At 40.6% G+C, this 27,500-nt stretch overlaps 2 protein-coding genes across 2 annotated transcripts in view; both read right to left on the bottom strand.

Annotated features, from left to right (window-relative positions):
* Positions 1-21,828, bottom strand: part of LOC146679770 (protein NLRC3-like) — a 182,663-nt gene extending 160,835 nt beyond the window's left edge. Inside the window, exon 1 of the mRNA XM_085450134.1 lies at positions 21,750-21,828. The gene's annotated coding sequence lies outside the window, so the exon portion shown is untranslated. The remainder of the gene's footprint in view (positions 1-21,749) is intronic.
* The window catches only part of LOC146679769 (NACHT, LRR and PYD domains-containing protein 3-like), a 37,077-nt gene that overhangs the window by 4,617 nt on the left and 4,960 nt on the right, over positions 1-27,500 (bottom strand). Inside the window, exons 4-6 of the mRNA XM_085450364.1 lie at positions 9,221-10,304; positions 6,581-6,683; positions 4,684-4,853 (exon numbers count right to left, since the gene is read on the bottom strand). Of these exons, the coding sequence (XP_085306490.1) occupies positions 4,684-4,853; positions 6,581-6,683; positions 9,221-10,304 (1,357 nt within the window). The remainder of the gene's footprint in view (positions 1-4,683; positions 4,854-6,580; positions 6,684-9,220; positions 10,305-27,500) is intronic.

Raw genomic sequence — 27,500 nt, 5'->3', positions numbered from 1 at the left:
CTGCGTTTGCATTGCAGCAAACATGAACATTACATATATTTCAATATAATGTAAAAGCAGTCAAAACAACTAACATCAGAAACAGCTGATGTTATTTGTTATATGTCACGGTGTCATTTCCGCTTCTTTCTCCTGTAACAACAGCCCGGCGCCGTGAGCAGTCGCCTTTTTTGCGCTCGCTATCCCTGCACTTTCTACCATCTGCAAACGCCACGGTGTTCGTGTCGTCATGAAAGACATGAACATCGAGCGTAAAAACAAAGGAGACTGCTACCGGCTTTTTATCTGCCGATCGCCGTGCTACGGTTGCAAGAAAAAGAAGCAGAAATGACGTTCTCTACGCGTTGAGACGTTCCCCGTCCGTCGGCTAAACGCTTGATTGAAACTTCAATGCGACAGTGACACCAAGTAGAATTATAAATGTCACATAGCCCCAAACATGTCTTTTTCAAAGCCTGCGGTGAAGAGAAAGGTTGGTGATGAGCACCGACAATTTCAGGAAAAGTGGGAAATGCAATATTTCTTTGTTGAGCACAGGGGCACCCCGACCTGTCTTATTTGCACAGAGAAAGTTGCGCTGCACAAGGAATACAATTTGAAACGTCATTACACAACTAGACATGCTGAGCTGGATGCAGAATACCAGGGAGACGAGAGAGCGAACCGGGTTGCCAGTCTTAAAACAGATCTACTGAGGCAGCAAGATTTCTCCAAGAAAGCAACCAAAGAGAATAATGCAGCAGTCGGAGCCACGTGGTTAGTGAGATGATTGCTAAAGCAGGGAAGCCATTCACAGAAGGTGCATTTGTCTAAAAGTGCATATTGCAGGCTGCAAATATAGTCTGTCCGGGAAAGAAAGGTCAGTTTAGCAACATCAGCCTTTCTGCCAACACCGCAGCAGATCGCATTTCTGACCTGTCAAGTGACATTTATGACCAACTGTGTGAGAAAGCCAAATGTTTCAGTGTATACTCAGTCGCTCTTGATGAGACCACAGACATCACCGACACTGCCCAGCTCCCAATGTATGTCCGTGGTGTTGATGACAGTTTTGAAGTGATGGAGGAGCTGCTCACAGTAATTCCAATGCATGGCCAGACCACCGCTCAGCAGATATTTACAAGCTGTGTGATGCCATTGAGAATGTTGGTTTGCCATGGAAGAGGTTTGTTGGAATAACAACAGATGGAGCGCCATCAATGACAGGGAGGAAAAATGGACTGGTGGCACAAAACAAACTGGAAGAGGAAGGCGTGGAGGAGGCCATTGCTCTGCACTGCATCATCCATCAGCAGGTCCTTTGCAGCAAATGCCTGAAGTTTGACAATGTGATGTCTATTGTTGTGAAATGCATCAACCAAATCAGATCCAGGGGCTTAAAGCACCGAAGGTTCTGAGCTTTTTTAGAGGAAATGGAGTCAGAATATGGGGATGTGCTCGACTTCACTGAGGTACGTTGGCTCAGCAGGGGAAATATGTATTAAAGAGACTTTTTGAGTTGAGAGCAGAAGTGAAGCCTTCATGGAGAAGGATGGAGTTAGTGTTCCTGTGCTAACTGATCCCAAATGGCTCATGGACTCAGCTTTTCTTGTTGATATGACACATGAGCTTAATGTACTGAACAAGACGTTACAAGGCCAGGGGCAACTTGTCAGTGCTGCCTATGACAACGTGAGAGCATTCTCCACAAAACTGGCGCTCTGGAAAGCTCAGCTCTCTCAGACAAACCTTTGCCATTTCCCAGCATGCAAAGCACTCGTGGATGCAGGCACACCATTCAGTGCTGACGAGTATGTTGATGTCATTTTGATGCTACAGGAAGAATTTGATCACAGATTTGCTGACTTCAAGACACACAGAGCCACCTTTCACATTTTTGCGGACCCCTTCTCCTTTGATGTGCAAGATGCCCCTTCTGTGCTTCAAATGGAGCTCATTGAGCTGCAGTGCAACTCTGAACTCAAAGCAAAGTTCAGGGAGGTGAGTGGAAAAGCAGACAAGCTTGGACAATTTTTGAGAGACTTGAGCCCTAGTTTCCCTCGGCTTTCCCGAATGTTCAAGCGGACCATGTGCCTTTTTGGTAGCACATACTTGTGCCAAAAGCTCTTCTCCACTTTGAACTTCAATAAGTCCAAGTACAGGTCCAGACTTAAGGATGATCATCTTCAAGACATACTGAGGGTCGCAACTGCTTCCTCCCTCAGGCCAAATCTGGCTCGGCTATGCGAGAGGAAACGCTGCCAGGTCTCTAGCAGCAAGGAGTAGGCAAGAGAAGCCATGTTCAGAAGAACAGTTCATTTTCTACAGTGTTCCATTCATGTTCAGAAGAAGGTTATAGAACTGTTAATACAGACATTTCAATCTAAATACAGCAGATATAGAAGACTGAAAGAAACACACAAGTTCACTGACTAAAAGCATCTTATTATTATTTTATTTATGTATTACAGATTGATTTATTTTCTTATTAATTCTTAATTTGTTTATTTATTTTTCATATTTTGTGTTAAAAAATAAAAATAAAGAGATTTGAGAGGATTGGAATTTTTTAACCATGCCTTTCTTGTGGAAAACCTAATGCGGCCCAGCCTCACCCAGACTCTGCCTGCAGCGGCCCCCAGCTAAATTGAGTTTGAGACCTCTGTCCTACACCATAAATCAGTAAGAGAGGGTACGACCTCTCTCATGGCCCCAAGTGCTGTGTGCATGCCAGAGCACTCTGGAAGGCACACAGAGTCTTTACAGACTAATAAGGATCAAACCTCTATCATTATGCAATCGATTATAAAACTCTAAGCATATATGAGTAAATATTTCTAAGCATCAATCAACAATATAAACCTTACAGCTGGTTTTAATAACAGAATTCATTTGTTTCTCAAATGAGAAAGAGCTATCGAGAAACACTCCTAAATCTTTAGTTCTGAACTTTTCCAGTGGGCCACGGTCAACATTATTAGATAATGCTAGTTCTTTTCCCTTACATTATAACAATGTGAGGAGTTAATGCTAAGTATACTGCCATTAGCGGCTAATTCTAATTAGGGGTGAATAATTATTAGTAGCTAATGCTAATATCGTTTTCTCTTCCCTTTTAACAATGTGAACAACTAGTGCTAGGTAGGCTGATGCTAGCAGCTAATGCTAATTTGACGTGAATTAGCATTATATTAGTGAGGAGTTAATGCTAAGTAGGCTGCCATTAGTGGCTAATGCTAATTTTAGATGAAAAAGCATTAGCAGCTAATGCTCATATTGTTTTCCTTTGCTTTGTAAGAATGACAGCAGCTAATGATACGAAGTCTACCATTATTAACAATTGTTAATTTGATGTAAATTAGCATTATCTGATAATGGTAACCCTTTTCCCCTGCATTATAACTATGTCAGGAGTTAATGCTAACTAGGCTTCCATTAGGGGCTAACTCTAATTAGGTGAATAATTATTAGCAGCTAATGCTAATATTGTTTTCCCTTCCCTTTTAACAATGTGAGCAGCTAATTCTAATTTGATGTGAATTAGCATTATATTAGTGAGCAGTTAATGCTAAGTAGGCTGCCATTATTAACTAATGCTACTTTGACGTGAATTAGCATTATGTGCTAATACTAATACTGTTTTCCCTTACTTTTTAACAATGTGAGCGGCTAATTCTAAGTACGCTCTTGTAAATAGCTAATTCTAATTTAGTGTGAATTAGCATTATTCAATAATGCTAACACTGTTTTCTCTTACTTATTAAAAATGATAGTAGCTAATACTAATACTCTTTTCCGTTGGGTAACAACGATGTGAGGAGTTAATGCTAAGTAGGCTGCGTTTAGAGGCTTATTCTAATTAGGGCTGAATAATTATTAGTAGCTAATGCTAATACCGTTTTCTCTTTCCTTATAACAATATGAGCAGCTAATGCTAATTTGATGTGAATTAGCATTATATTAGTGAGGAGTTAATGCTAAGTAGGCTACCATTAGCAGCTAAAGCTAATTTGAGGTGAATAAGCATTAGTAGCTAACGCTAATACCCTTTTCCCTTGTGTTATAATGATGTGAGACGTTAATGCTAAATAGGCTTCCATGAGTGACTCCTTTCCCTTGCATTATAAAGATGTGAAGAGTTTATGCTAAGTAAGCTGCCATTAGCAGCTAATGCTAATACTGTTTTCCCCTTCTTTATACAACTTGAGCAGCTATTGCTAAGTAGGCCACTTTTCTCTGCTAAGGATTTGTGTGACCATGATGGAAACTCTGATAAGCTAATGCTACTAAGCTAATGCTGTTTATGGGCCCTGTTAGAATCAATATTTCATTCTCATTCTGTTGTTTTGAGAACAATAACAGAAAAATGTGCACTTCAGAACAAATTTATTGTGACTTCAGCTGTGAATGTACAGTTTGTCATTATTTAAGCTTCCATTTCCAAATGTTAGCTGACACTTTATTAGGTACACTGGTATCTATATCAGGTACACCTGTGACCTAAATGTTCCTGCAAACAGACTCCTTGGAGACCCCTACATAAATATCCATGAACTATCCAGCTAGACTAGTGTGTCTGTCCCTGAAAATATTCCTGCATGTGTGATTGTTCATGTCTCATCTGCAGGAAACAAACAGGAAGTGAGTGAAAGACACGGGAAATGTTTCCAGCTCTTCCTCCTCTATCAGATTTTCTCTCCATACCTGAGAGTGTCCAGTCTCCAGCCTGGATCCTTCAGTCCAGCCGACAGCAGCTTCATTCCTGAGGGACCTGGATGATTGTAGCTCAGGTCCAGCTCTCTCAGATGGGAGGGGTTGGAGCTCAGAGCTGAGGCCAGAGAAGTACAGCATTCCTCTGTGATCAGACAGCCTGACAGACTGCAGACACACAAAACAACAATCCATCTGTCAACAACCGTTTTCTCTTTGTCACAATAACATCTATCCATCCATACATCCATTCAATGTAACTTTATTTATAAGTGACAATACCCAACAGACAACAACAGTCATCTGAAGCTGTTTAACAGTGTAAGGTAACAGCCTCCAATATTAGAGAGAAAGCCCCAAACATCAGACAATCGACTGTGAGCAGCACTTGGTGATGGTGGGAAGAAGAACTCCCTTTGACACAAAGATCCTCCCAGTGAAAACAGGCTCCAGGAGGAGCATCTACCATGACTGGTTGCAGGGTGAGGGGAAAGAGAAGAGATGAGCTCAGAGAGACAAGAACAAAACAGAGAGACAAAAGTTAAGGACACGCAGTAGTGACATATAAAAGCATCAGGAGTGAAAAGAGGGGAGAAGAGAGCAGAGCATCATGGGAAGTCCACCAACAGCCTGAGCCTATAGCAGCATAACTAAGGGATGGTTCAGGGTCACCTGATCCAGCTCGAACTATAAGCTTTATCAAAAAGGAAAAAGTTTGAAGCTGATCTTCAAAGTAGAGAGGGTGTCTGTCTCCTGAACTCAAACTGGGAGCTGCTGCCACACCCAGTCCAACATAGCCAGGCTTTCTTTGCTGCTTTGACAAAACCTCAAATCCCAGTCAGAGATGGTGAGCATCATCACAATGATGATCATTTCTCTGTAACCCAGGCTTTCTGCTTCAGGATCTGTGCACGCTCACAGAACAAGGAGACCTTTAAACATCATTTCACTAAATGGATGGACTGAGCTCAGCCTACAGATGAACTGGTGCCAGAGATCATAAAGAACATCAAACAGTCAAATTCAACACTTTAATGGAAATATGAGATTAATGCTGCAGACAATCATGAAGCTGCTGAATTCATGAACATCAAGAATGCAGCGAGTGGTAAAATAAAGATTTGACCTCAGTGTGCTCAGTGTTCCTGTCTATTCCTAACATATTCCTAACATGATAGCTGCACTTTAGAGCTCTAAAACTGGAACTGACACATGTTTAAACTCTACATGTTACTCAGTACATTCAGTTCTGACACTCGCCCACAGTCCAACAAAGGAAACATGGAGATCACATCAGTTTGTCATCAAAGTCTAATTATTAGGGCAACTTAACCTGTTATTATCTCGTTAACTCATTAACTGATTAACGTCAGCAATTATTTTAATCACAGTTTTTAAAATCATGATTATTGTGAAAGTGCTCACTGGCTCTGAATATAACAGCCATGGGTCACAGGAGGGATGTTGATCAGTGCTGGCTTGAAATGGGCGTCATTATGCATCTCAGCCAATGGGAGCATTGAGGGTGGGCCTAATACTACTGCAGCGCTCACATGACCCAGGACAGAAAGAAAGGGGCGGGGACAGAAACATGGAGACAGGTACAGATCTTTGACATGTTCATTTTAAACTGTTCCAGGAGGCAGTGTTGATACAACTAAAGTTATCTGTTGTTGAAGAAGTCGGTCTGAGGAACGTTCTTAGGATCAACAAATGACGGCATGTATGAGCCTCAAGACGCAGCATCACAAGAAGAACACATGAGCTGTAGAAAAAGGAGAGACTACGAAAGCCACGGCGTTACAACGTGAACATGCTTGATCAGAGTGTGATTGTGAACAGGAGGAAGACTCAGCTGAGAACAGTGTGGTGGATACAGAGCAGAGCCCACCATCAGTACAGAGGCCTGTCCATTAGAGTGCTGCTCCAACATGCAGCACATGTACTTGGCCACAGCTGCAACATCTGTACCTGTGAAAGCTTCTTCTCTGTTGCTGCTCATATTGTGCAGAAGAAGAGAGTTTCTTTATCATCAGAAAATGTCAATGAGCTTGTGAGTCTCAGCAGCTGGCTCGGTGCAGAGGAGGAAGAACATGTCAGTCAGAGGAAGATAAATGCAGTTCATGTTGTCAACTCAACCTGGACTGTTGAAAGAGTTTTTCTTTGTCTGGTTTCTGACTGAGATTCTCCAAAGGAAATCCAGCACAAACACACACTTCACACACTCAAAGTCCTGCACAGTAAATGAGCTGATGAGCGTTTGTGCTGCTGCCTGATAACAGAACAATAGTTCTGCTGCTTCCTGTTCTGGAAACACACATTTATAAATGTTCACTTGGTGTTGATCAAAGGTATGTTGGTGGCTCTGGACGCTGAGGGAACTTTGTAAAAAACTAGATCAAATGTTAACGTCCTGGCAGAGGCAAAGAACTTTGATTTGATATTTGATTAGATTCATGTTTCAGCTCAGACTGACAGAAATATTTGAACTGCTGCTGTGTTAAAGGGAACACTGCTGTTAGAAAGCACCTGATCTGTTTCTGCACACTGAATGTTGCACTTCTCATACTGCAGTACTATTAAAATAAGTACACAATGCACTACTGATGAGCAAACCATGTGGCCAAACACTTTAAGAGACAGACTGGGATCATACCATTATGTGAAAGAGGACATGTCCCATAGACAGCAAGGGTAGTGGTAGAGACCAGTACACAGAGAAATGGGAGCTGTACTGAAATGCAAGCGTGTCAGGAAAGAGTGAAAAGGCAAAATGAGCAGCATCTGGCTGCATTTCAGTGATATTGGAGACCACAAAGCTGAGTGCAACATTTATACAGGAGATATACAGGAGACGCTGAGAGCAGAACTGATAAAATTAGGAGCTGGCTAAAGTGAGACCCATTTTTATTTCCACCCATTTTCCACTGTGGAGGACAAAAGGTTTCAAACTGGTCCAGGTCTTAAACCTCACGTGTTCTTCCTAATAGCAGTAAATGGATAAAAATAAGGCTTTCATGAAAACACTGAATAAAACTTGCTGCCTTTAAAAAGACTAAATGTACAGTTCAGTATTGAATCCTACATAAAATAAACTATATATAAAGTTTGTCTGAATGGCAGAGATGCAGAAATATGTGCATGTAGCACAGAGCCACGGCTCAGTGTCTGAATGAGTCTCACAGACCTGAATGTGCTGTTGAAGCCATTTATAATTATAACGTAATTCTTTACTCGTTTGATCTGCTCCTTACCACAAGCCACCAGTCGTAGAAGGTTTTGGACTTTTAACTATATTTTCTGAAGTTTTACAACTTTTCTTACTGTTAAAAACCTCGTTATGGCCATTCATGCTGTACAAAGTAATTAGACATGTGTGGTATCTACAGAAACGTCAGAATCTCAGCTAAAAGTTCACAAAACCATCTCAACAACCACCAAACAGCTGAAACAGCAGGTGAACAGATCACACAAAAAAGATGTAAACACAAATCCCCCTGATCATCTGTTTTTTAAACATGAAGCGTCGTTTTGGACGTTCATTTACTGCTGGTTCAGTGAATTTTGGTTGGACAGTGATGAAACCTGCAGCCTCAGAATCTGTGAGAAGTCTGCTTTCAGCACGCAACAGCATTGTTGTGTTGTGTGCTGTGGATCCACCTCTGCAAACTCATCACTGTTTCACCATCATGTTTCTACTTAGACAATAACAAAGGAAGCAGTTCCCAGGAACTACTTCTTGTCTTGTTAACATAAGAGTATGTTGCCCTTCAAAACACCTCCACTTCTCCTCTTATTAGAGGACTGCCTTATTATTAATCTGCTAATTCTGTCAGTTGATGAAAGAAAAATGCTTGATCTCACCTGAGAGTTTCCAGTGTACAGCGTGGACTCTTCAGTCCTTCAGACAGAAGCTTCACGCCTGAATCCTTCAGGTTGATGTTACTCAGGTCCAGCTGTCTCAGATTAGAGGTCTGAGAGCTGAGACCTGAGGCCAGAGCTTCACAGCTTCTCTCTGACAGGTCACAGTGACTCAGTCTGAAAAATAACAGATAAACAATTACAAAAATAAAACACTTATGCTGAAGCGTAATGAGATACTATTATATTTAGCAATATTTCATCTTGTTTTGTCAGGAAACTGAGCACTGATGCAGAGCAACATGTGGAGAGAATCAGAGGAGAAGAAGTGAAGAGAGAACAGCAGTAAAACAACACTGAATTGTTCAGTGTGCTTTTGATATCAACAGAATGTGTCAAATTTCTTTATTTTGTATTTGTTTTAGTAGAATTGATGATTATCACTTAGATAACAACCACAGGCCAGGTCTAAATTGCACTTTGGTGACAGTTACACCCAGAAATATTTCAGAAACGTGGACAATTTGTGCTCCATTGTATTCAGTATTGAACAAACTGAGTACCGATGACCACTTAATATTTTTGATATTTTATTTGAGTTGTTCCACCTGATCTGTGTTAACTAGAATAAACATTTAAAAGCTAAAGCTATGATCACATATGTACTTACAGAGCTTTGTTGGAGGCTTTGACCACTGGCAGCAGCCTCAGAAGAGCCTCCTCTGAAGCAGAGTATTTCTTCAGGTCAAACACATCCAGATCTTCTTCTGATGACAGTAAGATGAAGACCAGAGCTGACCACTGAGCAGGAGACAGTTCACCTGTGGAGAGACTTCCTGATCTCAGGGACTGTTGGATCTCCTCCACTAGAGAACGATCATTCAGTTCATTCAGACAGTGGATCAGATTGATGCTTTTCTCTGCAGACAGATTCTCACTGAGCTTCTCCTTGATGTACTGGACTGTTTCCTGATTGGTCTGTGAGCTACTTCCTGTCTGTGTCAGCAGACCTCGTAGGAGACTCTGATTGGTCTGCAGTGAAAGACCCAGGAGGAAGCGGAGGAACAAGTCCAGGTGTCCATTTGGACTCTGTAGGGCCTTGTTCACAGCACTCTGGTGGAGAGATTGAAGTTTTAGTTTGTTAAATAGTTTAGACCACGTAGAGATTGTTTGTTGTTGTTCCAGGAGATTGAGTCCAGAGTTGATGAAGGTCCGATGGACATGAAGAGCAGCCAGAAACTCCTGAACACTCAGATGGATGAAGCAGAACACCTTGTCCTGGTACAGTCCTCTCTCCTCTTTAAAGATCTGTGTGAACACTCCTGAGTACACTGAGGCTGCTCTGATATCGATGCCACACTCTGTCAGGTCTGATTCATAGAAGATCAGGTTTCCTTTCTGCAGCTGATCAAAAGCCAGTTTTCCCAGAGACTCCATCATCTTCTTGCTCTCAGGACTCCAGTGTGGATCTGTCTCAGCTCCTCCATCATACTTGACCTTCTTCACTTTGGCCTGAACCACCAGGAAGTGGATGTACATCTCAGTCAGGGTGTTGGGCAGCTGTCCTCCCTCTCTGGTTTCCAGCACATCCTCCAGAACTGTAGCAGTGATCCAGCAGAAGACTGGGATGTGACACATGATGTGGAGGCTTCGTGATGTCTTGATGTGGGAGATGATGCTGCTGGCCTGCTCCTCATCTCTGAATCTCTTCCTGAAGTACTCCTCCTTCTGTGGGTCAGTGAAGCCTCTGACCTCTGTCACCATGCCAACACAGACAGGAGGGATCTGATTGGCTGCTGCAGGTCGTGTGGTTATCCAGAGGCGAGCAGAGGGAAGCAGTTTCCCCCTGATGAGGTTTATCAGCAGCACATCCATTGAGGTGGACTTTCTAGGGTCAGTTAGGATTGTAGTTTTGTGGAAGTCCAGAGGAAGTCGACACTCATCCAGACCATCAAAGATGAACACAACCTGGAAGTCTTCAAAGCTGCAGATTCCTGCTTCTTTGGTTTCAGTAAAGAAGTGATGAACAAGTCCCACCAAGCTGAACTTTTCCTCTTTCAGCACATTCAGCTCTCTGAAAGTGAATGGAAATATGAACTGGATGTCCTGGTTGGCTTTGTCTTCAGCCCAGTCCAGGCTGTATTTCTGTGTTAAGACTGTTTTCCCAATGCCAGCCACTCCCTTTGTCAGCACTGTTCTGATTGGTTCATCTCTTCCAGGTGAGGCTTTAAAGATGTCTTCTTGTCTGATGGTTGTTTCTGGTCTGTCTGGTTTCCTGGATGCTGTTTCAATCTGTCTGACCTCATGTTCATCATTGACCTCTGCAGTCCCTCCCTCTGTGATGTAGAGCTCTGTGTAGATCTGATTCAGGAGGGTTGGGTTTCCTGCTTTAGCGATGCCCTCAAACACACACTGGAACTTCTTCTTCAGGGTGGATTTAAGGTTACGATGACAAACTGGAGCTTGAAGTTCTGAATGAGAAGAAAAATAAACACTCAATTCCAAAAAGAACTAATCTTTAAAACATGTTGCTCCATCTTCCATCTCTGGAAAATGTTCATTTATCCAGCAGCTTAAATCTTTAGATAAATCCTCTTACTGCTCTGCAGACGGTCAGCCAGCTCCTCCTGCTTCATTCTCCTCAGGAAGTCCACTGTGATCTTCACAAACGCCTCTCTGCTGCTGCTCCTCTGACTCTCTAAGCATTCTGGGTAATCTGGACTTAGAACCTTCTGGATCTTCTTCAGCTCGTTCTTCACAAAAGTGATGATGTTGTCCTCCAGCAGCTGGAACAGAATATTTATGAATGAGCCAATCAGACTGAAATCATGGAGCCAAACATCAGATCCATGTTGGACACACTGACGATCCACTGGTCTACAAAGAGCAGCATGGAGATGACTGTGAACAGAACAGATGTAACAGTAGTTGTTGTACATGTACAGACCATAAATATGGAGTCCAGCTGTGTTTGATGCTGCTGGGCAGACTGACCACTGGGAACCTCTGAGCTCTGCTGCTCCACTCTGTGGAGGAACCATGAAGGATTAGATCAACACAGGATAAAGATCCAGGAGTTTCTGCTCAAATAACTTCATCTGAATCAAGTCTGTCAAGTTTTAGACTCTCAGATTCTGAAGATATATTTTCTGTTTTCTATGAACTTTCTTTCGTCAGTGATGGAAGTGATGATGCTGCAGAAGCTCAGAGGAAACTTTGAGAAAACTGTGATGAACCATCAACTAATGCTCTCAGGAGGCCAAAGGTCCCTGAATGTAACTGTGCAGTAGATTCATCGAGTGTTTGAAACCTGACCACTTCCATATGTTTTCATTCTAACACAAGAAGTCCTTTTCTCATTGCTTTGATTTGAGTTTTCATTTGAGTTTTCCGAGTCTCGTATTTGGAGTCGAGTCTAATCAATGATCTGACAGAAGAACATTAAAAAGGATTTAGCAGTGCTGTCAAAATTAACATGTAGGGTTAGGGGTTCATCTGTTATCATGATTAACATGATAAAAACCTTTAACACGACACATCTGGATGCAGAACGACTCAAAATCCCTGAAATGTTTCTATCAACGCACTTCGAGCAGTTTGTCCGAGTAGAGTTACCTTTGCACACGTGCAGATATGCAGCACATCTGTTAGTGACGGCAGCTGAACCAATCAGCTCAATATGGAAGATGACAAACACACACTGACCTCCCGATGGAAAGTTTGAGCATTAAAAAAATAACAAGACGGACCAGCCGACCAACATGAAGGATTCTGCACATCGTGACAGAAGGAATTTTCTTTTCACCGAAGCACTTCCAGCTTAAAATATCACAACAATGCAAAGCACTGATGACACAACTGCCAAGTGGACAAACTGCAGACCTGTTAGTGTTGTTAATGACATAGTTTTGGTTCCTCGTGTCAAAGACTTGAAGAAGAGTGACAGAGAGTGTTAGACTGCTGCAGGATCAGTGCCACCTCCACAGACCTGTGAAGAAAATGATTGTTTGACAGATGGGCTCAGATTCAGGATCAGCTGAGGAGTTTGTGGCTGACAGAATCCTGCAGGTACAGAGCAGAGCCCATCATTAGCATGCAGGACTGTCCCTGGGGGGGTCGGCTCATTCAGGAGGTTTATCAATGTTTACATGTTCAATAAACATGTTAAGTGTGTAAATTTGCCCTTTTCTCTCGAGTCTGTTTGCTCATGAAATGAACTTTGATTCGTTTACATTAAAAATGATGTTAAATGGTGATTAATCCAAATTAATCCACAGTAACCCTGTGATGAGTCTGATTAAACATTTTCATTAACAGCAGTAATATAGATTATATATTATTATATATTAGTGCACACTTAGCTTTTAGTATATATGTTTGTTACAAAGTTGTATTTACAGCAGAGAAGCTGAGTTAAAGACTGAAAACTATTCAAAGTCTCTTTGAATTGAAGCGTTTAACATTCTTTGTGTTTATTCTGCATTGACTTCATTATATGGTGTAAACGTCTGTTACAGGCTTAAATATAAAGTTGGAAAAATGTAACTGCAGCTATTGATCAAGTAATTGTGATTAATCAGGATTAATGACAGAAGATTGTGTCATTAATTAGTCATGTTTTAATCTACTGACAGCACTAGTGTTCACTCTGGTGCCTCCAACTGTTTTACGCCCTTTCAACACCTTCGTGGTCAAAAGTGTACACGCACAAAATCTACAATAAAACCCTCATGCAGCAATAGGACAGACACACAATCCATTTATCTCTGTGTCTCAAACACACACACGTGTATTCAAAGCCTCGATTTGTTCATATTTCATCTGTTGTGTTTTTATCTTCAGCGTTTTCAGTGTTGCTGCATTTACACCAAAAATGTTTCCATTGATGAATCAGATTGATTTGAATGTGTTTCATCCATACAAATCCCTCCCTGGTGGTCACATGACTCTATAACATAACAGGAGTCATGTGACAAGAGTTTCATGCTGTAAAATGTCAAAATGGTTGAATGTGGTGGAGTAAAAATGTGAGATGTCAGCTACTTTTCTTCAATATGAAATGTTTGCAGGGCCTGACAGGAAGTGGACGGACGCTCTGATCACTTCCTGTTTGCTGAAGTGGGTTTTCAGTTGTTTAGAAACCAAAGGCTTGTTTTAAAAGACAGTTTAAATGGGACTGAGGGAACGACGTGTTTGTAGTTTATATCCAACAACATCAAGCAGTTTAATCAAAGAGTTCATGTTGCTAACAGCTCACCTCTCTGCAGCAGACACAGGCTGGGATTTAAAATGAATGAGACGATCTTTAGACGCGTCACTCTGTAAGGACACAGAGCTGGGTGGAGGTCCAGGCTGGTTCCTGTGAATAATGATGCAGCAGTGATGTGAGTGCTGAGCTGTGACATGGAGAAGAGTCATGGACAGTTAGAGATGGTCATCTCACCTCTGAGCTTTGGTCTGGCTCTCATGTTCCCCACACAGAGTGCTTTTAGAGGGAGGGACTCCCTCCTCTCTGTCCTCACACTGATCCATGCTGCTCAATTCAGCTCACACACACTTTCTACCTGCAGAGGAAACACAAATCATTCATGTGCACATCAGCTGAAATCCTCCTTTCATCATGTGTGCTGTCCAAATATCAGCTGCTTCTTTCCTGCTTCATCTCAGTGTCAGCTGGATGCAGTCAGACAGCAGTGTGAGGCAGAGGAAGCTGCCATCAGCTGCTCTGCTATCAGTCCACTAGATGGAGCCTGAAGCACACACGATGCATTCACTGACACACACTGATTCACTGTGACTGGAAGCTTCAGTCAGTCCAACACGTGTGAACAACATTTTAAACGTTTCAGCTGATCCAGGATTCAAAGAGGATCAGCAGAGTTAAAGCTTCACACTAATTCTTGCTGCTGAGTTTGCAGAGAACTGCACACACACTGATTCACTGCTAATGAGAAGCTTCTTCCATCCAGTAATTCATCATCCATCAGCTCTGCTGCTGCTCTCAGTCCTGGACTCTGATCACACACTAAAAGCAGCTTTTTAACTCGTGTCTGTAAGAACTCTTAGTGTTAGTTTAGTGTTAGCTTAGCGTTAGCTTAGCGTTAGCTTAGTGTTAGCTTAGTGTTAGCATGCTGTGTGCTAGCTTAGCGTCAGAGCTCTGCAGGTGTCTCGTGTGTAAATATTAATCACAGTGACAGTAAAGGAGGTAAAGGGCTGTGACGTCATCACGTACGCTGCGTCCTCTGTGGGCTCTGAGTGAACTCAAAGTACAAACTACAAGTACACAAACACGAACGTAGCTCAGAGTGGCGGACACACTCGGCCTCGTTGGTCCAGCTGTGAGTCCGTTACCGTGAACTATGGAGCGGCAGATTTGTGCTGAACTAAGCTGCACACAGCTGATGTTAGCCAGGAAACATTACACACTGACTTTAATACTGGTGTCAAGCCAGCCTCCAATTCGAGACTTGCAGTCAAGCCAGCCTCCAGTTTGTTTTACGTTCCCTGTGTATTCAAAGTATTACGGGAATGGATGTGGAAACCGGATTTCAAAATAAAAGCCAACTTCGAGTGAATTAACAGATATGTTAAGAACATAATAACATATAATTTAGGCTTTTTTTTTTTTTTACAAACTCTAATGTTAGATCTATATGACACAGCCTTGTACCCTAATTGTGCCCTGTCACTATCAAGGCCATCTTATTTTGGATTTCAAAGTAAAAGCCCTGTGAATCTTCATTTTTGAACTACTCTTTCAATGACTTAATAATGCTCTTAAAAGCAAAAGTCGTATTTCCAAATACTATTTGAACTTTATATCAACACTTTCCAACCACAGTCTTTTTACAGTGATACCATATCAATATCAAGTCAGTCTGATTTTGCCTTTCATAGTAATGGCCCTTTGAAATTGTCCATAATTGACTTAATCTTCTAACGATTCAAAATGCTCTAAAATGAAAAATTCTTGTTTCCACAGGGTAATTCCACCTTAGATCAACAGTATACAGCCCCACAGTGATACCATATCAATATCAAGTCATTCTGATTATGCCTTCCAAAATAAAAGCCTTTTTAAATTGTCCATAATTGACCTAACTTTCAGTGATTTCAAAATGTTTTAAAATGGAAATTTCCTGTTTCCACAGGGTAATTCCACTCCAGATCAACAGTATACAACCTCACGATGTTACCATATCAATATCAAGACATTCTGATATTGCTTTAAAAAATAAAAGCATTTTCAAACTGCCCATATCTGAGTTGCTCCTGGAACAATTTCAAAATGCTCTAAAATGGCACATTCCTGTTTCCACAGGGTAATTCCACTTTAGATCAACAGTATACAGCCCCACAGTGATACCATATCAATATCAAGTCATTCTGATTTTGCTCTCAAAAATAAAAGCCTTTTCAAATTGTCCATAATTGACCTAACTTTCAGTGATTTCAAAATGCTCTAAAAAGGAAAATTCCTGTTTCCACAGGGTAATTCCACCTTAGATCAACAGTATACAGCCCCACAGTGATACCATATCAATATCAAGTCATTCTGATTATGCCTTCCAAAATAAAAGCCTTTTTAAATTGTCCATAATTGACCTAACTTTCAGTTATTTCAAAATGCTCTAAAATGGAAATTTCCTGTTTCCACAGGATAATTCCACTTTAGATCAACAGTATACAGCCCCACAGTGATACCATATCAATATCAAGTCATTCTGATTATGCCTTCCAAAATAAATGCCCTTTCAAATTGAGCATATACGGCCTACTTTTTTGACGATTTCAAAATGTTCTTAAACAGAATTTTGCTGTTTCCACAGGATAATTTCACTTTAGTTCAACATTATACAACCTCACGATGTTACCATATCAATATCAAGTCATTCTGATTTTGCTTTCAAAAATAAAAGCATTTTCAAACTGCCCATATCTGACTTGATCCTGGAACAATTTCAAAATGCTCTAAAATGGAAAATTCCTGTTTCCACAGGGTAATTCCACCTTAGATCAACAGTATACAGCCCCACAGTGATACCATATCAATATCAAGTCATTCTGATTATGCCTTCCAAAATAAATGCCCTTTCAAATTGAGCATATATACGACCTACTTTTTTAACGATTTCAAAATGTTCTTAAAAAGAATTTTGCTGTTTCCACAGGATAATTCCACTTTAGGTCAACAGTATACAACCTCACGATGTTACCATATCAATATCAAGTCATTCTGATTATGCCTTCCAAAATAAAAGACTTTTCAAATTGCCAAGATACGACCTACTCTTTTAAAGATTTCAAAATGCTCTAAAAGTGAAAATTGCTGTTTCCACAGGATAATTTCACTTTAGGTCAACAGTATACAACCTCACGATGTTGCCACATCAATATCAAGTCATTCTGATTTTGCTTTCAAAAATAAAAGCATTTTCCAAATGCCCATATCTGGCTTGATCCTGGAACAATTTCAAAATGCTCTAAAATGGAAAATTCCTGTTTCCACAGGGTAATTCCACCTTAGATCAACAGTATACAGCCCCACAGTGATACCATATCAATATCAAGTCATTCTGATTTTGCTCTCAAAAATAAAAGCCTTTTCAAATTGTCCATAATTGACCTAACTTTCAGTGATTTCAAAATGCTCTAAAATGGAAAATTCCTGTTTCCACAGGGTAATTCCACTTTAGATCAACAGTATACAGCCCCACAGTGATACCATATCAATGTCAAGTCATTCTGATTTTGCCTTCCAAAGTAAAAGCCTTTTCAAATTGTCCACAATTGACCTAACTTTCAGTGATTTCAAAATGCTCTAAAATGGAAAATTCCTGTTTCCACAGGGTAATTCCACTTTAGATCAACAGTATACAGCCCCACAGTGATACCATATTAATATCAAGTCATTCTGATTTTGCCTTCCAAAGTAAAAGCCTTTTCAAATTGTCCACAATTGACCTAACTTTCAGTGATTTCAAAATGCTCTAAAAATGAAATTTCGTGTTTCCACAGGATAATTCTACTCCAGATCAACAGTATACAGCCCCACAGTGATACCATATTAATATCAAGTCATTCTGATTTTGCCTTCCAAAATAAAAGACTTTTCAAATTGCCAAGATACGACCTACTCTTTTAAAGATTTCAAAATGCTCTAAAAGTGAAAATTGCGTGTTTCCACAGGATAATTTCACTTTAGGTCAACAGTATACAACCTCACGATGTTACCATATCAATTTCAAGTAATTCTGATTATGCCTTCCAAAATAATGGCCTGTTGAAAATGCCCATAATTTACCTAACTTTCAGTGATTTCAGAATGCTCTAAAAAGGAAGATTTCAGTTTCCACAGGGTAATTCCACTTTAGATCAACAGTATACAACCTCACGATGTTACCATATCAATTTCAAGTCATTCTGATTATGCCTTCCAAAATAATGGCCTGTTGAAAATGCCCATAATTTACCTAACTTTCAGTGATTTCAGAATGCTCTAAAAAGGAAGATTTCAGTTTCCACAGGGTAATTCCACTTTAGATCAACAGTATCCAACCCGACAGTAAAACCATGTAAATTTCATGTTGGTCTGATTTCGCCTTTCAAATTAATGGCCCGTCGAATTTGTCCATATGTGATATACTCTTTCAATTATTTCAGAATGTTTTAAAAATGAAAATTGCTGTTTCAACACATATTGGGTTTTCATTTTGAAAAGCAAAATCAGACTCAATTGATTATGACAGAATTGAATCATAAAGATGATGTAAAAGGAAGCTGAAATTGCCACTAGGTTGTAATTGATAGTACGTTTATATTTTAAGTCTGTGGAAAGATGTCATGGTTGGTTTGCAAGCTGTTTTGTAATTTCTTTATTTAGAATGACATCTTTTAATTTGAAAGGCGAAATCAGACCAACATGAAATTTACATGGTTTTACTGTCGGGTTGGATACTGTTGATCTAAAGTGGAATTATCCTGTGGAAACAGCATCTTTCAATTTAAGAGCATTTTGAAATCGTTAAACGAGTAGGTCGTCTACGGGCAATTTGAAAATACTTTTATTTTGGAAGGCAAAATCAGAGTGACTTGATCTTAACATCGTATCTCTGTGGGGTTGTATACTGTTGATTTAAAGTGAAATTATTCTGTGGAAACAGAAAATTTCCTTTTTAGAGCATTCCGAAATCACTGAAAGTTAGGTAAGTTATTGGCATTTTCAACAGGCCATTATGTTGGAAGGCAAAATCAGAATGACTTGAAATTGAAGTAGTACCATGGTGTGGATGTACACTTTTGATCTAACATGGATTCATCCTGTGGAAAGAGCAAGTTTCATTTTTTGAGCGTTCTGAATTCTTTAAAAGAGTAGGTCGTATATCGGCAATTTGAAAAGTCTTTTATTTTGGAAGGCAACATCAGACTGATTTGATATTGATATGGTATCACTGTGGGGTTGGATACTATTGATCTAAAGTGGAATTATGCTGTGGAAACAGCAATTTTCCATCTTAGAGCATTTTGAATTCGCTCCAAGAGTAAGTCATATATGGGCAAATTGAAAAAGCTTTTATTTTGAAAAGCAAAATCAGACTGACTTGAAATTGACATGGTAACATCGTGAGGTTGTATACTGTTGATCTAAAGTGGAATTACCCTGTGGAAACTGAAATCTTCCTTTTTAGAGCATTCTGAAATCACTGAAAGTTAGGTAAATTATGGGCATTTTCAACAGGCCATTATTTTGGAAGGCATAATCAGAATTACTTGAAATTGATATGGTAACATCGTGAGGTTGTATACTGTTGACCTAAAGTGAAATTATCCTGTGGAAACAGCAATTTTCACTTTTAGAGCATTTTGAAATCTTTAAAAGAGTAGGTCGTATCTTGGCAATTTGAAAAGTCTTTTATTTTGGAAGGCAAAATCAGAATGACTTGATATTAATATGGTATCACTGTGGGGCTGTATACTGTTGATCTGGAGTAGAATTATCCTGTGGAAACACGAAATTTCCATTTTAGAGCATTTTGAAATCACTGAAAGTTAGGTCAATTGTGGACAATTTGAAAAGGCTTTTACTTTGGAAGGCAAAATCAGAATGACTTGACATTGATATGGTATCACTGTGGGGCTGTATACTGTTGATCTAAAGTGGAATTACCCTGTGGAAACAGGAAATTTCCATTTTAGAGCATTTTGAAATCACTGAAAGTTAGGTCAATTATGGACAATTTGAAAAGGCTTTTATTTTTGAGAGCAAAATCAGAATGACTTGATATTGATATGGTATCACTGTGGGGCTGTATACTGGTGATCTAAGGTGGAATTACCCTGTGGAAACAGGAATTTTCCATTTTAGAGCATTTTGAAATTGTTCCAGGATCAAGTCAGATATGGGCATTTGGAAAATGCTTTTATTTTTGAAAGCAAAATCAGAATGACTTGATATTGATGTGGTAACATCGTGAGGTTGTATACTGTTGACCTAAAGTGAAATTATCCTGTGGAAACAGCAATTTTCACTTTTAGAGCATTTTGAAATCGTTAAAAAAGTAGGTCGTATATATGCTCAATTTGAAAGGGCATTTATTTTGGAAGGCATAATCAGAATGACTTGATATTGATATGGTATCACTGTGGGGCTGTATACTGTTGATCTAAGGTGGAATTACCCTGTGGAAACAGGAATTTTCCATTTTAGAGCATTTTGAAATTGTTCCAGGATCAAGTCAGATATGGGCAGTTTGAAAATGCTTTTATTTTTGAAAGCAAAATCAGAATGACTTGATATTGATATGGTAACATCGTGAGGTTGTATAATGTTGAACTAAAGTGAAATTATCCTGTGGAAACAGCAAAATTCTGTTTAAGAACATTTTGAAATCGTCAAAAAAGTAGGCCGTATATGCTCAATTTGAAAGGGCATTTATTTTGGAAGGCATAATCAGAATGACTTGATATTGATATGGTATCACTGTGGGGCTGTATACTGTTGATCTAAAGTGGAATTATCCTGTGGAAACAGGAATTTTCCATTTTAGAGCATTTTGAAATCACTGAAAGTTAGGTCAATTATGGACAATTTAAAAAGGCTTTTATTTTGGAAGGCATAATCAGAATGACTTGATATTGATATGGTATCACTGTGGGGCTGTATACTGTTGATCTAAGGTGGAATTACCCTGTGGAAACAGGAATGTGCCATTTTAGAGCATTTTGAAATTGTTCCAGGAGCAACTCAGATATGGGCAGTTTGAACATGCTTTTATTTTTTAAAGCAATATCAGAATGTCTTGATATTGATATGGTAACATCGTGAGGTTGTATACTGTTGATCTGGAGTGGAATTACCCTGTGGAAACAGGAAATTTCCATTTTAAAACATTTTGAAATCACTGAAAGTTAGGTCAATTATGGACAATTTAAAAAGGCTTTTATTTTGGAAGGCATAATCAGAATGACTTGATATTGATATGGTATCACTGTGGGGCTGTATACTGTTGATCTAAGGTGGAATTACCCTGTGGAAACAAGAATTTTTCATTTTAGAGCATTTTGAATCGTTAGAAGATTAAGTCAATTATGGACAATTTCAAAGGGCCATTACTATGAAAGGCAAAATCAGACTGACTTGATATTGATATGGTATCACTGTAAAAAGACTGTGGTTGGAAAGTGTTGATATAAAGTTCAAATAGTATTTGGAAATACGACTTTTGCTTTTAAGAGCATTATTAAGTCATTGAAAGAGTAGTTCAAAAATGAAGATTCACAGGGCTTTTACTTTGAAATCCAAAATAAGATGGCCTTGATAGTGACAGGGCACAATTAGGGTACAAGGCTGTGTCATATAGATCTAACATTAGAGTTTGTAAAAAAAAAAAAAAGCCTAAATTATATGTTATTATGTTCTTAACATATCTGTTAATTCACTCGAAGTTGGCTTTTATTTTGAAATCCGGTTTCCACATCCATTCCCGTAATACTTTGAATACACAGGGAACGTAAAACAAACTGGAGGCTGGCTTGACTGCAAGTCTCGAATTGGAGGCTGGCTTGACACCAGTACTTTAATGGAGAGACCGGAAATACAAACACACACAGTTTGTTGTGTGAAGAAATCAAACACGAGCTGAACAAACAGTAAAGTTCCTAAAGACAAATTGTTAAAGGAGGAAACAAAGCAAACTTACAGTTTCTTCACACCAACAACAAGCTCCACTCCACACCTGGACACTAAACACGGACACACAGGTGAGCTGCTTCCTGGAAGGAGGCGGGGCTCCACCTGAAACTCAGCACAGGTGGGAGGGGCTCAGCTCTGTGTGTGCTGATGTGTTAACTTTAAAAATATGCCGTCTGACTGCTCAGACTGAGTCAGAGTAAAGTTCACATGCTGACGTGTGGAGACATGAAACCTTGTTGTAGCTGCAGGTGTGAACACACTGATCCCAGATCAGCTCTGCTGTATTTGTAATAGAGATGGCACGATACCACTTTTTTATGTCCGATACCGATATCATAAATTTGGATATCTGCCGATACCGATATGAATCCGATATAGTGTTTTTTAATCAACAAAACTGTTTTTAAAATATCTTGCTGCATTTTGTATAAGTTCCTACTCAAGTTTAAAACAACAACTACACTAAAGCTATTCTGTTATACCTGTATACAAAAAAAACATTTCATAGTTCAGCAATACTGATCAATCTAATAAACTTAAACCTACACCATCCTCCCTATTCTGGTATTTTAAAGAGTACTTAGCGTAAATATTAAGCAACCTAACTAATAGGGTTCCAACTCCCAGCAACAACAAAAATAAATAAATAAAAAATAGGGAACCACCCCTCACGCTCCACCTCATGATGCTTAATCGACGTAATCAACCTTAATTTGATGCAGTGTGAAAAAAAAATGCACAGAAATCAATTATTTTTCAAGAAATATTAAATAGATTCAACATCTTTCTTCAACAAAATTGCAGACTGCACAGATGGTACCTTCCCAAAGGAAAAAGTACTATAGCTTACTAGGGTATATATATTAGACTTAATAGTCACTATATACAGTAATTGACTTCTATTCATTTTACATCAAATTAAAACTTTGGGTGTCAGATAATTATTTATTAAAAGCTCGACATTTTAAATGAGAATAAGAAAGAAAAGTATGTCTTTGTGCCCCCTTTTCCCTGTTCATGCCCTATCGGCCCCCCTGGCTAAACTTTGCTAGATCCGCCCCTGCACAGTTACCAGCCGTCAGCTACGTAGAAAAAGATCCTGGTGTAGAAAGTAATATTAAATAAATTCTAACAACAGCTGATCAAGCTTAAACGTTCTGCTGTTGTTCAGCCGCTGGTTTCCTCTTTCTGGTGCAAAGTGGACCAAAAACAAAGAAGAGAGACGGACTCGCGACAGAAAAGCCGATCAGCTGATTTAAGCAGTTTCACGATTGAAGTAGCAGCCGGAGAGCGAGAGGCAGTCGCTCGTTAAGCTTAACGCAGGAATGCTTTACAAACATTCAGAGATGGACTTACACACTTGCTTTACTTCTCTCGGGATAACTTTGTCGGAGATGAAATGCCGGGTTGCTAGCGAAGCTCCACATGCTATCCAGACCACCGACAGGTCCCGCATGCCACAGCCGCTCTATCACGTGATGCATACTGCTCCGAGTGCTAACGTTCTGAGGTGAGTTACGGCGTGTTGCAAGTTTTGTGAGGTGCTTTCGTGATATTTAATGGATCGGATTACATTTTTTATTTTTCTCCGATATCTGATCCAGTAATTTAGGTCAGTATCAGACCGATACCGATACGTAATATCGGATCGGTCCATCTCTAATTTGTAACATGAACATTTCTGCTGCAAAGCTTCAAATGTTCAGCATGTTTCTCTTTTTCCAGTCTATAGATCCAGTCACACTTTCTACCTTCACCTGTGCAGTAAAGACTGAGAGCAGAGCTGAAACCAAGCGTCCAATCAGTGAGCAGCATCAACACCTGAGCTTCATTCAGACTCTGTTATTGAAGATGTTGTTGGTACAAAGTTCATCTGCTGCTCACATGAATCCATGAAAGATTTATTTCACTGATGTTTCTTCAAAGCTCATTTCAACCTGTTGAAGTCATGAATGAAAGTGCAGACTGAGAGTGGATCACATGATGTTTGAGGTGTGTCATGTGACATGTTCAGTATTGTCACACATGTCTAGATTGTCCCTGATATCATAGCTGCTCAAACACTGATGATTATATTTGAAGAATTATTCCTGATGGCAGCAAAGTTTGAATGGAGCTCTCTGTCTGTGCTGATTTGTCGCCCTCTGGAGGTCAAAGCACAAACTGCATGATGTCACTGTAACCACCACAGTGACAGGAAGTGTTTTTATGACTGAAACACTGAAATGATGCTAACGGCTGTCGTTAGGCTCACTGACAGCAGTGCTGATGTGTTCATGTCAAACACTGGCTCAGGTCAGACGCCTTCATCCTTCTCCAGCGTGAGGCCGCCCTCAGACCCACAGGAGCTCTGACCTTTGACCTCCTGACCCTAACCATTTTAGTCTTGTTGCATCTTTAAATGCAAATCCATCCAAACTGTAGCCGAGCAAAAGAAGCTGGAAGCTGTTCTATGAATGATGTTCATCCCAGAGTTTCTGTTAAACGCTGCTGCTGTGCTACATTTGTCATTTCCTGCTTTCACTACCATCCATGTCAAAGTGCTGAACTCATCTGATCACTTTAATGCAGTAAAGCAGGAGCTGTAAGTCTGACATTTATTTACTGTCATTACAAACACACACAGCTGGATTAGCATTCAGACAAAGGGCTGAAAAAAAATCAGCATTTGATTATTATTATTATATATCCTGTCTATCTGTCAGTGCTGAAAGCAGACGTCACTGATCACATGACTCTGAGGGATGTTTCCAGTACTTCGCTGAATCTGAGCCATGAAGATTTAAGGCTCAGCTCTGAAGGCAAAGCAGGTCTGAGCCTGTGTTAGCAAGCTGTACCTAATAAAGTGGCAGCAAGGACTCAGTCAGTAATGATCAGAGCCAGCAGGGGGCAGCACAGAGAGGTGAGGAGCTGTCAGAGAAGCAGGCTCACATCAGACTGGCCATATTCCATCATCTATACCTGAAATAATCATCAAACACACGCAGAGCAGAAACATGTGGAAACATCTGGAGCTCAGTCTCAGTTTGATCCCTCAGAGGTTTACCTCAGTCCTGCTCCTCTACTTCCTGTTTACAGCGCACATCATGCTGTGTACTGAGGGTCATGTGGTCAAATTGCTCGCTCTCTGTTACTCTGACAGAGAGCGAGCACAGTTATCCTAATGTGTGACATCACTTCTAACCACAGAGCATTCAGCTTTCACAGCAGCCAACATCCTGTCACACTGAGCATGTGCAAACACAGCAGCCAACAACCTGTCACACTGAGCATGTGCAAACACAGCAGCCAACAACCTGTCACACTGAGCATGTGCAAACACAGCAGCCAACATCCTGTCACACTGAGCATGTGCAAACAGAGCAGCCAACATCCTGTCACACTGAGCATGTGCAAACACAGCAGCCACCATCCTGTCACACTGAGCATGTGCAAATAGAGCAGCCAACATCCTGTCACACTGAGCATGTGCAAATAGAGCAGCCAACATCCTGTCAAACTGAGCATGTGCAAATAGAGCAGCCAACATCCTGTCAAACTGAGCATGTGCAAGCACAGCAGCCACCATCCTGTCACACTGAGCATGTGCAAACACAGCAGCCACCATCCTGTCACACTGAGCATGTGCAAACACAGCAGCCACCATCCTGTCACACTGAGCATGTGCAAATAGAGCAGCCAACATCCTGTCACACTGAGCATGTGCAAACAGAGCAGCCAACATCCTGTCACACTGAGCATGTGCAAATAGAGCAGCCAACATCCTGTCACACTGAGCATGTGCAAACACAGCAGCCAACATCCTGTCACACTGAGCATGTGCAAATAGAGCAGCCAACATCCTGTCACACTGAGCATGTGCAAACACAGCAGCCAACATCCTGTCACACTGAGCATGTGCAAATAGAGCAGCCAACATCCTGTCAAACTGAGCATGTGCAAGCACAGCAGCCACCATCCTGTCACACTGAGCATGTGCAAACACAGCAGCCAACATCCTGTCACACTGAGCATGTGCAAATAGAGCAGCCAACATCCTGTCACACTGAGCATGTGCAAGCACAGCAGCCACCATCCTGTCACACTGAGCATGTGCAAACACAGCAGCCACCATCCTGTCACACTGAGCATGTGCAAATAGAGCAGCCAACATCCTGTCACACTGAGCATGTGCAAACACAGCAGCCAACATCCTGTCACACTGAGCATGTGCAAATAGAGCAGCCAACATCCTGTCACACTGAGCATGTGCAAACACAGCAGCCAACATCCTGTCACACTGAGCATGTGCAAATAGAGCAGCCAACATCCTGTCACACTGAGCATGTGCAAATAGAGCAGCCAACATCCTGTCACACTGAGCATGTGCAAACACAGCAGCCAACATCCTTTAATGATAGAACAAAATTCAGACATCAAAGTTTCTCACATTACAGAATCCGATGAACAGACATGAAGGGATATTTGTGGTTTTATGCACAGAGTCAGAATCAGACTCAGAGGTGTTCCTCGTGATGTTTGGTGATGGAAACAGTCTCATCGACGTTTCCATCACCAAACTAGAGAAACTAGTAGCTGCACGCAGCAGAGTTTAGCACAGCTGATCTCTGTGACACATCAACAGGAACAACATGTTGTTAAACAGGACTGTATAAAGACTCAGAGTCTGACTCACACCTGAACAATGAGGCTGTGCAGCATCGTCCTGTCACACCTGCTAAACCACTCGTATCAGTTTGAGCCCGAACAGTAACACGGTCACATGACCGACGAGGCCAACGCGCCCAGACGAACGTCTTCCTCGTGGAACTAACTTGTTCCTGTTATCAGATTTGTGAGCAGCAGCTGAAACTGCCACACGAATAAATGTTCTTCAAACTGTTTGATTCCAGCCAATCAATAATCTATAATCATGAGGATTCAAACACAAGAGCGGAACGTGTGGTTACATTGTAACCTTGGTTCTCTGAGTGAGAGACTCTCTCCCCTCTGTCACATATGGAACAGAGGGGAGAGAGAGTGTCGGTGTGATGGAGGACATCAGGTCCAAACATCACAGAAACAAACAAACTGTTAAAGGTGGAAACAAAGCAAACTTACAGTTTCTTCACACAGAGACACCAACAACAAGCTCCACTGTCCCACTCTGATCCTGTCTCCTCCTCTTTTATTCTTGCTCTGAGCTCTTTTTGGGTGTGTGTTTCTGTCTCCACCCACAGGAATGCATTGATACACTGTTGATAACGACTCGAGAGCAGACGTGTGACAGAAAACAGAAAAATAACCTAAACACCTAAATAACGTAAAATAAACAGAATATTTATTAATATGTTTAATTTCTCTTTAAAAACTTTTCTGCTCCTCAAATCCTTTGTTTAAGTTCAATCTAAGGAAAGAAAAGCGTCTTCTTTAAGTTTCTCAAAGAAGTCCACGATCTGTAGGCTCATGGAAATTCATTTTGTTGTTTTTTTGAGCAGAAACACCAGAGTGTAGAGCAGGAAAACGATCCCAGCAGGACGTCTCTGTTGGGGAAATATCCCAGTTATTCCCCTGAGCCTGGTTAGTGAACTGAGTCAGAGCTGTTCATCGATCCTACAGGTGCTAACATACAAACACGATCAGCAGCTTCTCTCATATGGAGAACACACTTCAACATCTGCAGCAAATCCTGTGTTTTATGTTGATGTGACCAACATCTTGTGTTGAGCCTTTGAAGATGAGGAGCCAAACACAGACAGTGGATACAGAAGGACTGTTT

The sequence above is a fragment of the Copadichromis virginalis genome, unplaced genomic scaffold, assembly GCF_057382275.1.
Source record: "Copadichromis virginalis isolate Kocher_CV1m ecotype Utaka unplaced genomic scaffold, C_Virginalis_male_GT1.1 unmapped_scaffold_1, whole genome shotgun sequence".
Classification (NCBI taxonomy): Eukaryota; Metazoa; Chordata; class Actinopteri; order Cichliformes; family Cichlidae; genus Copadichromis; species Copadichromis virginalis.
The sequence above is the reverse complement of the archived record's forward strand: the minus strand, read 5'-3'. Positions and strand labels throughout refer to the sequence as shown.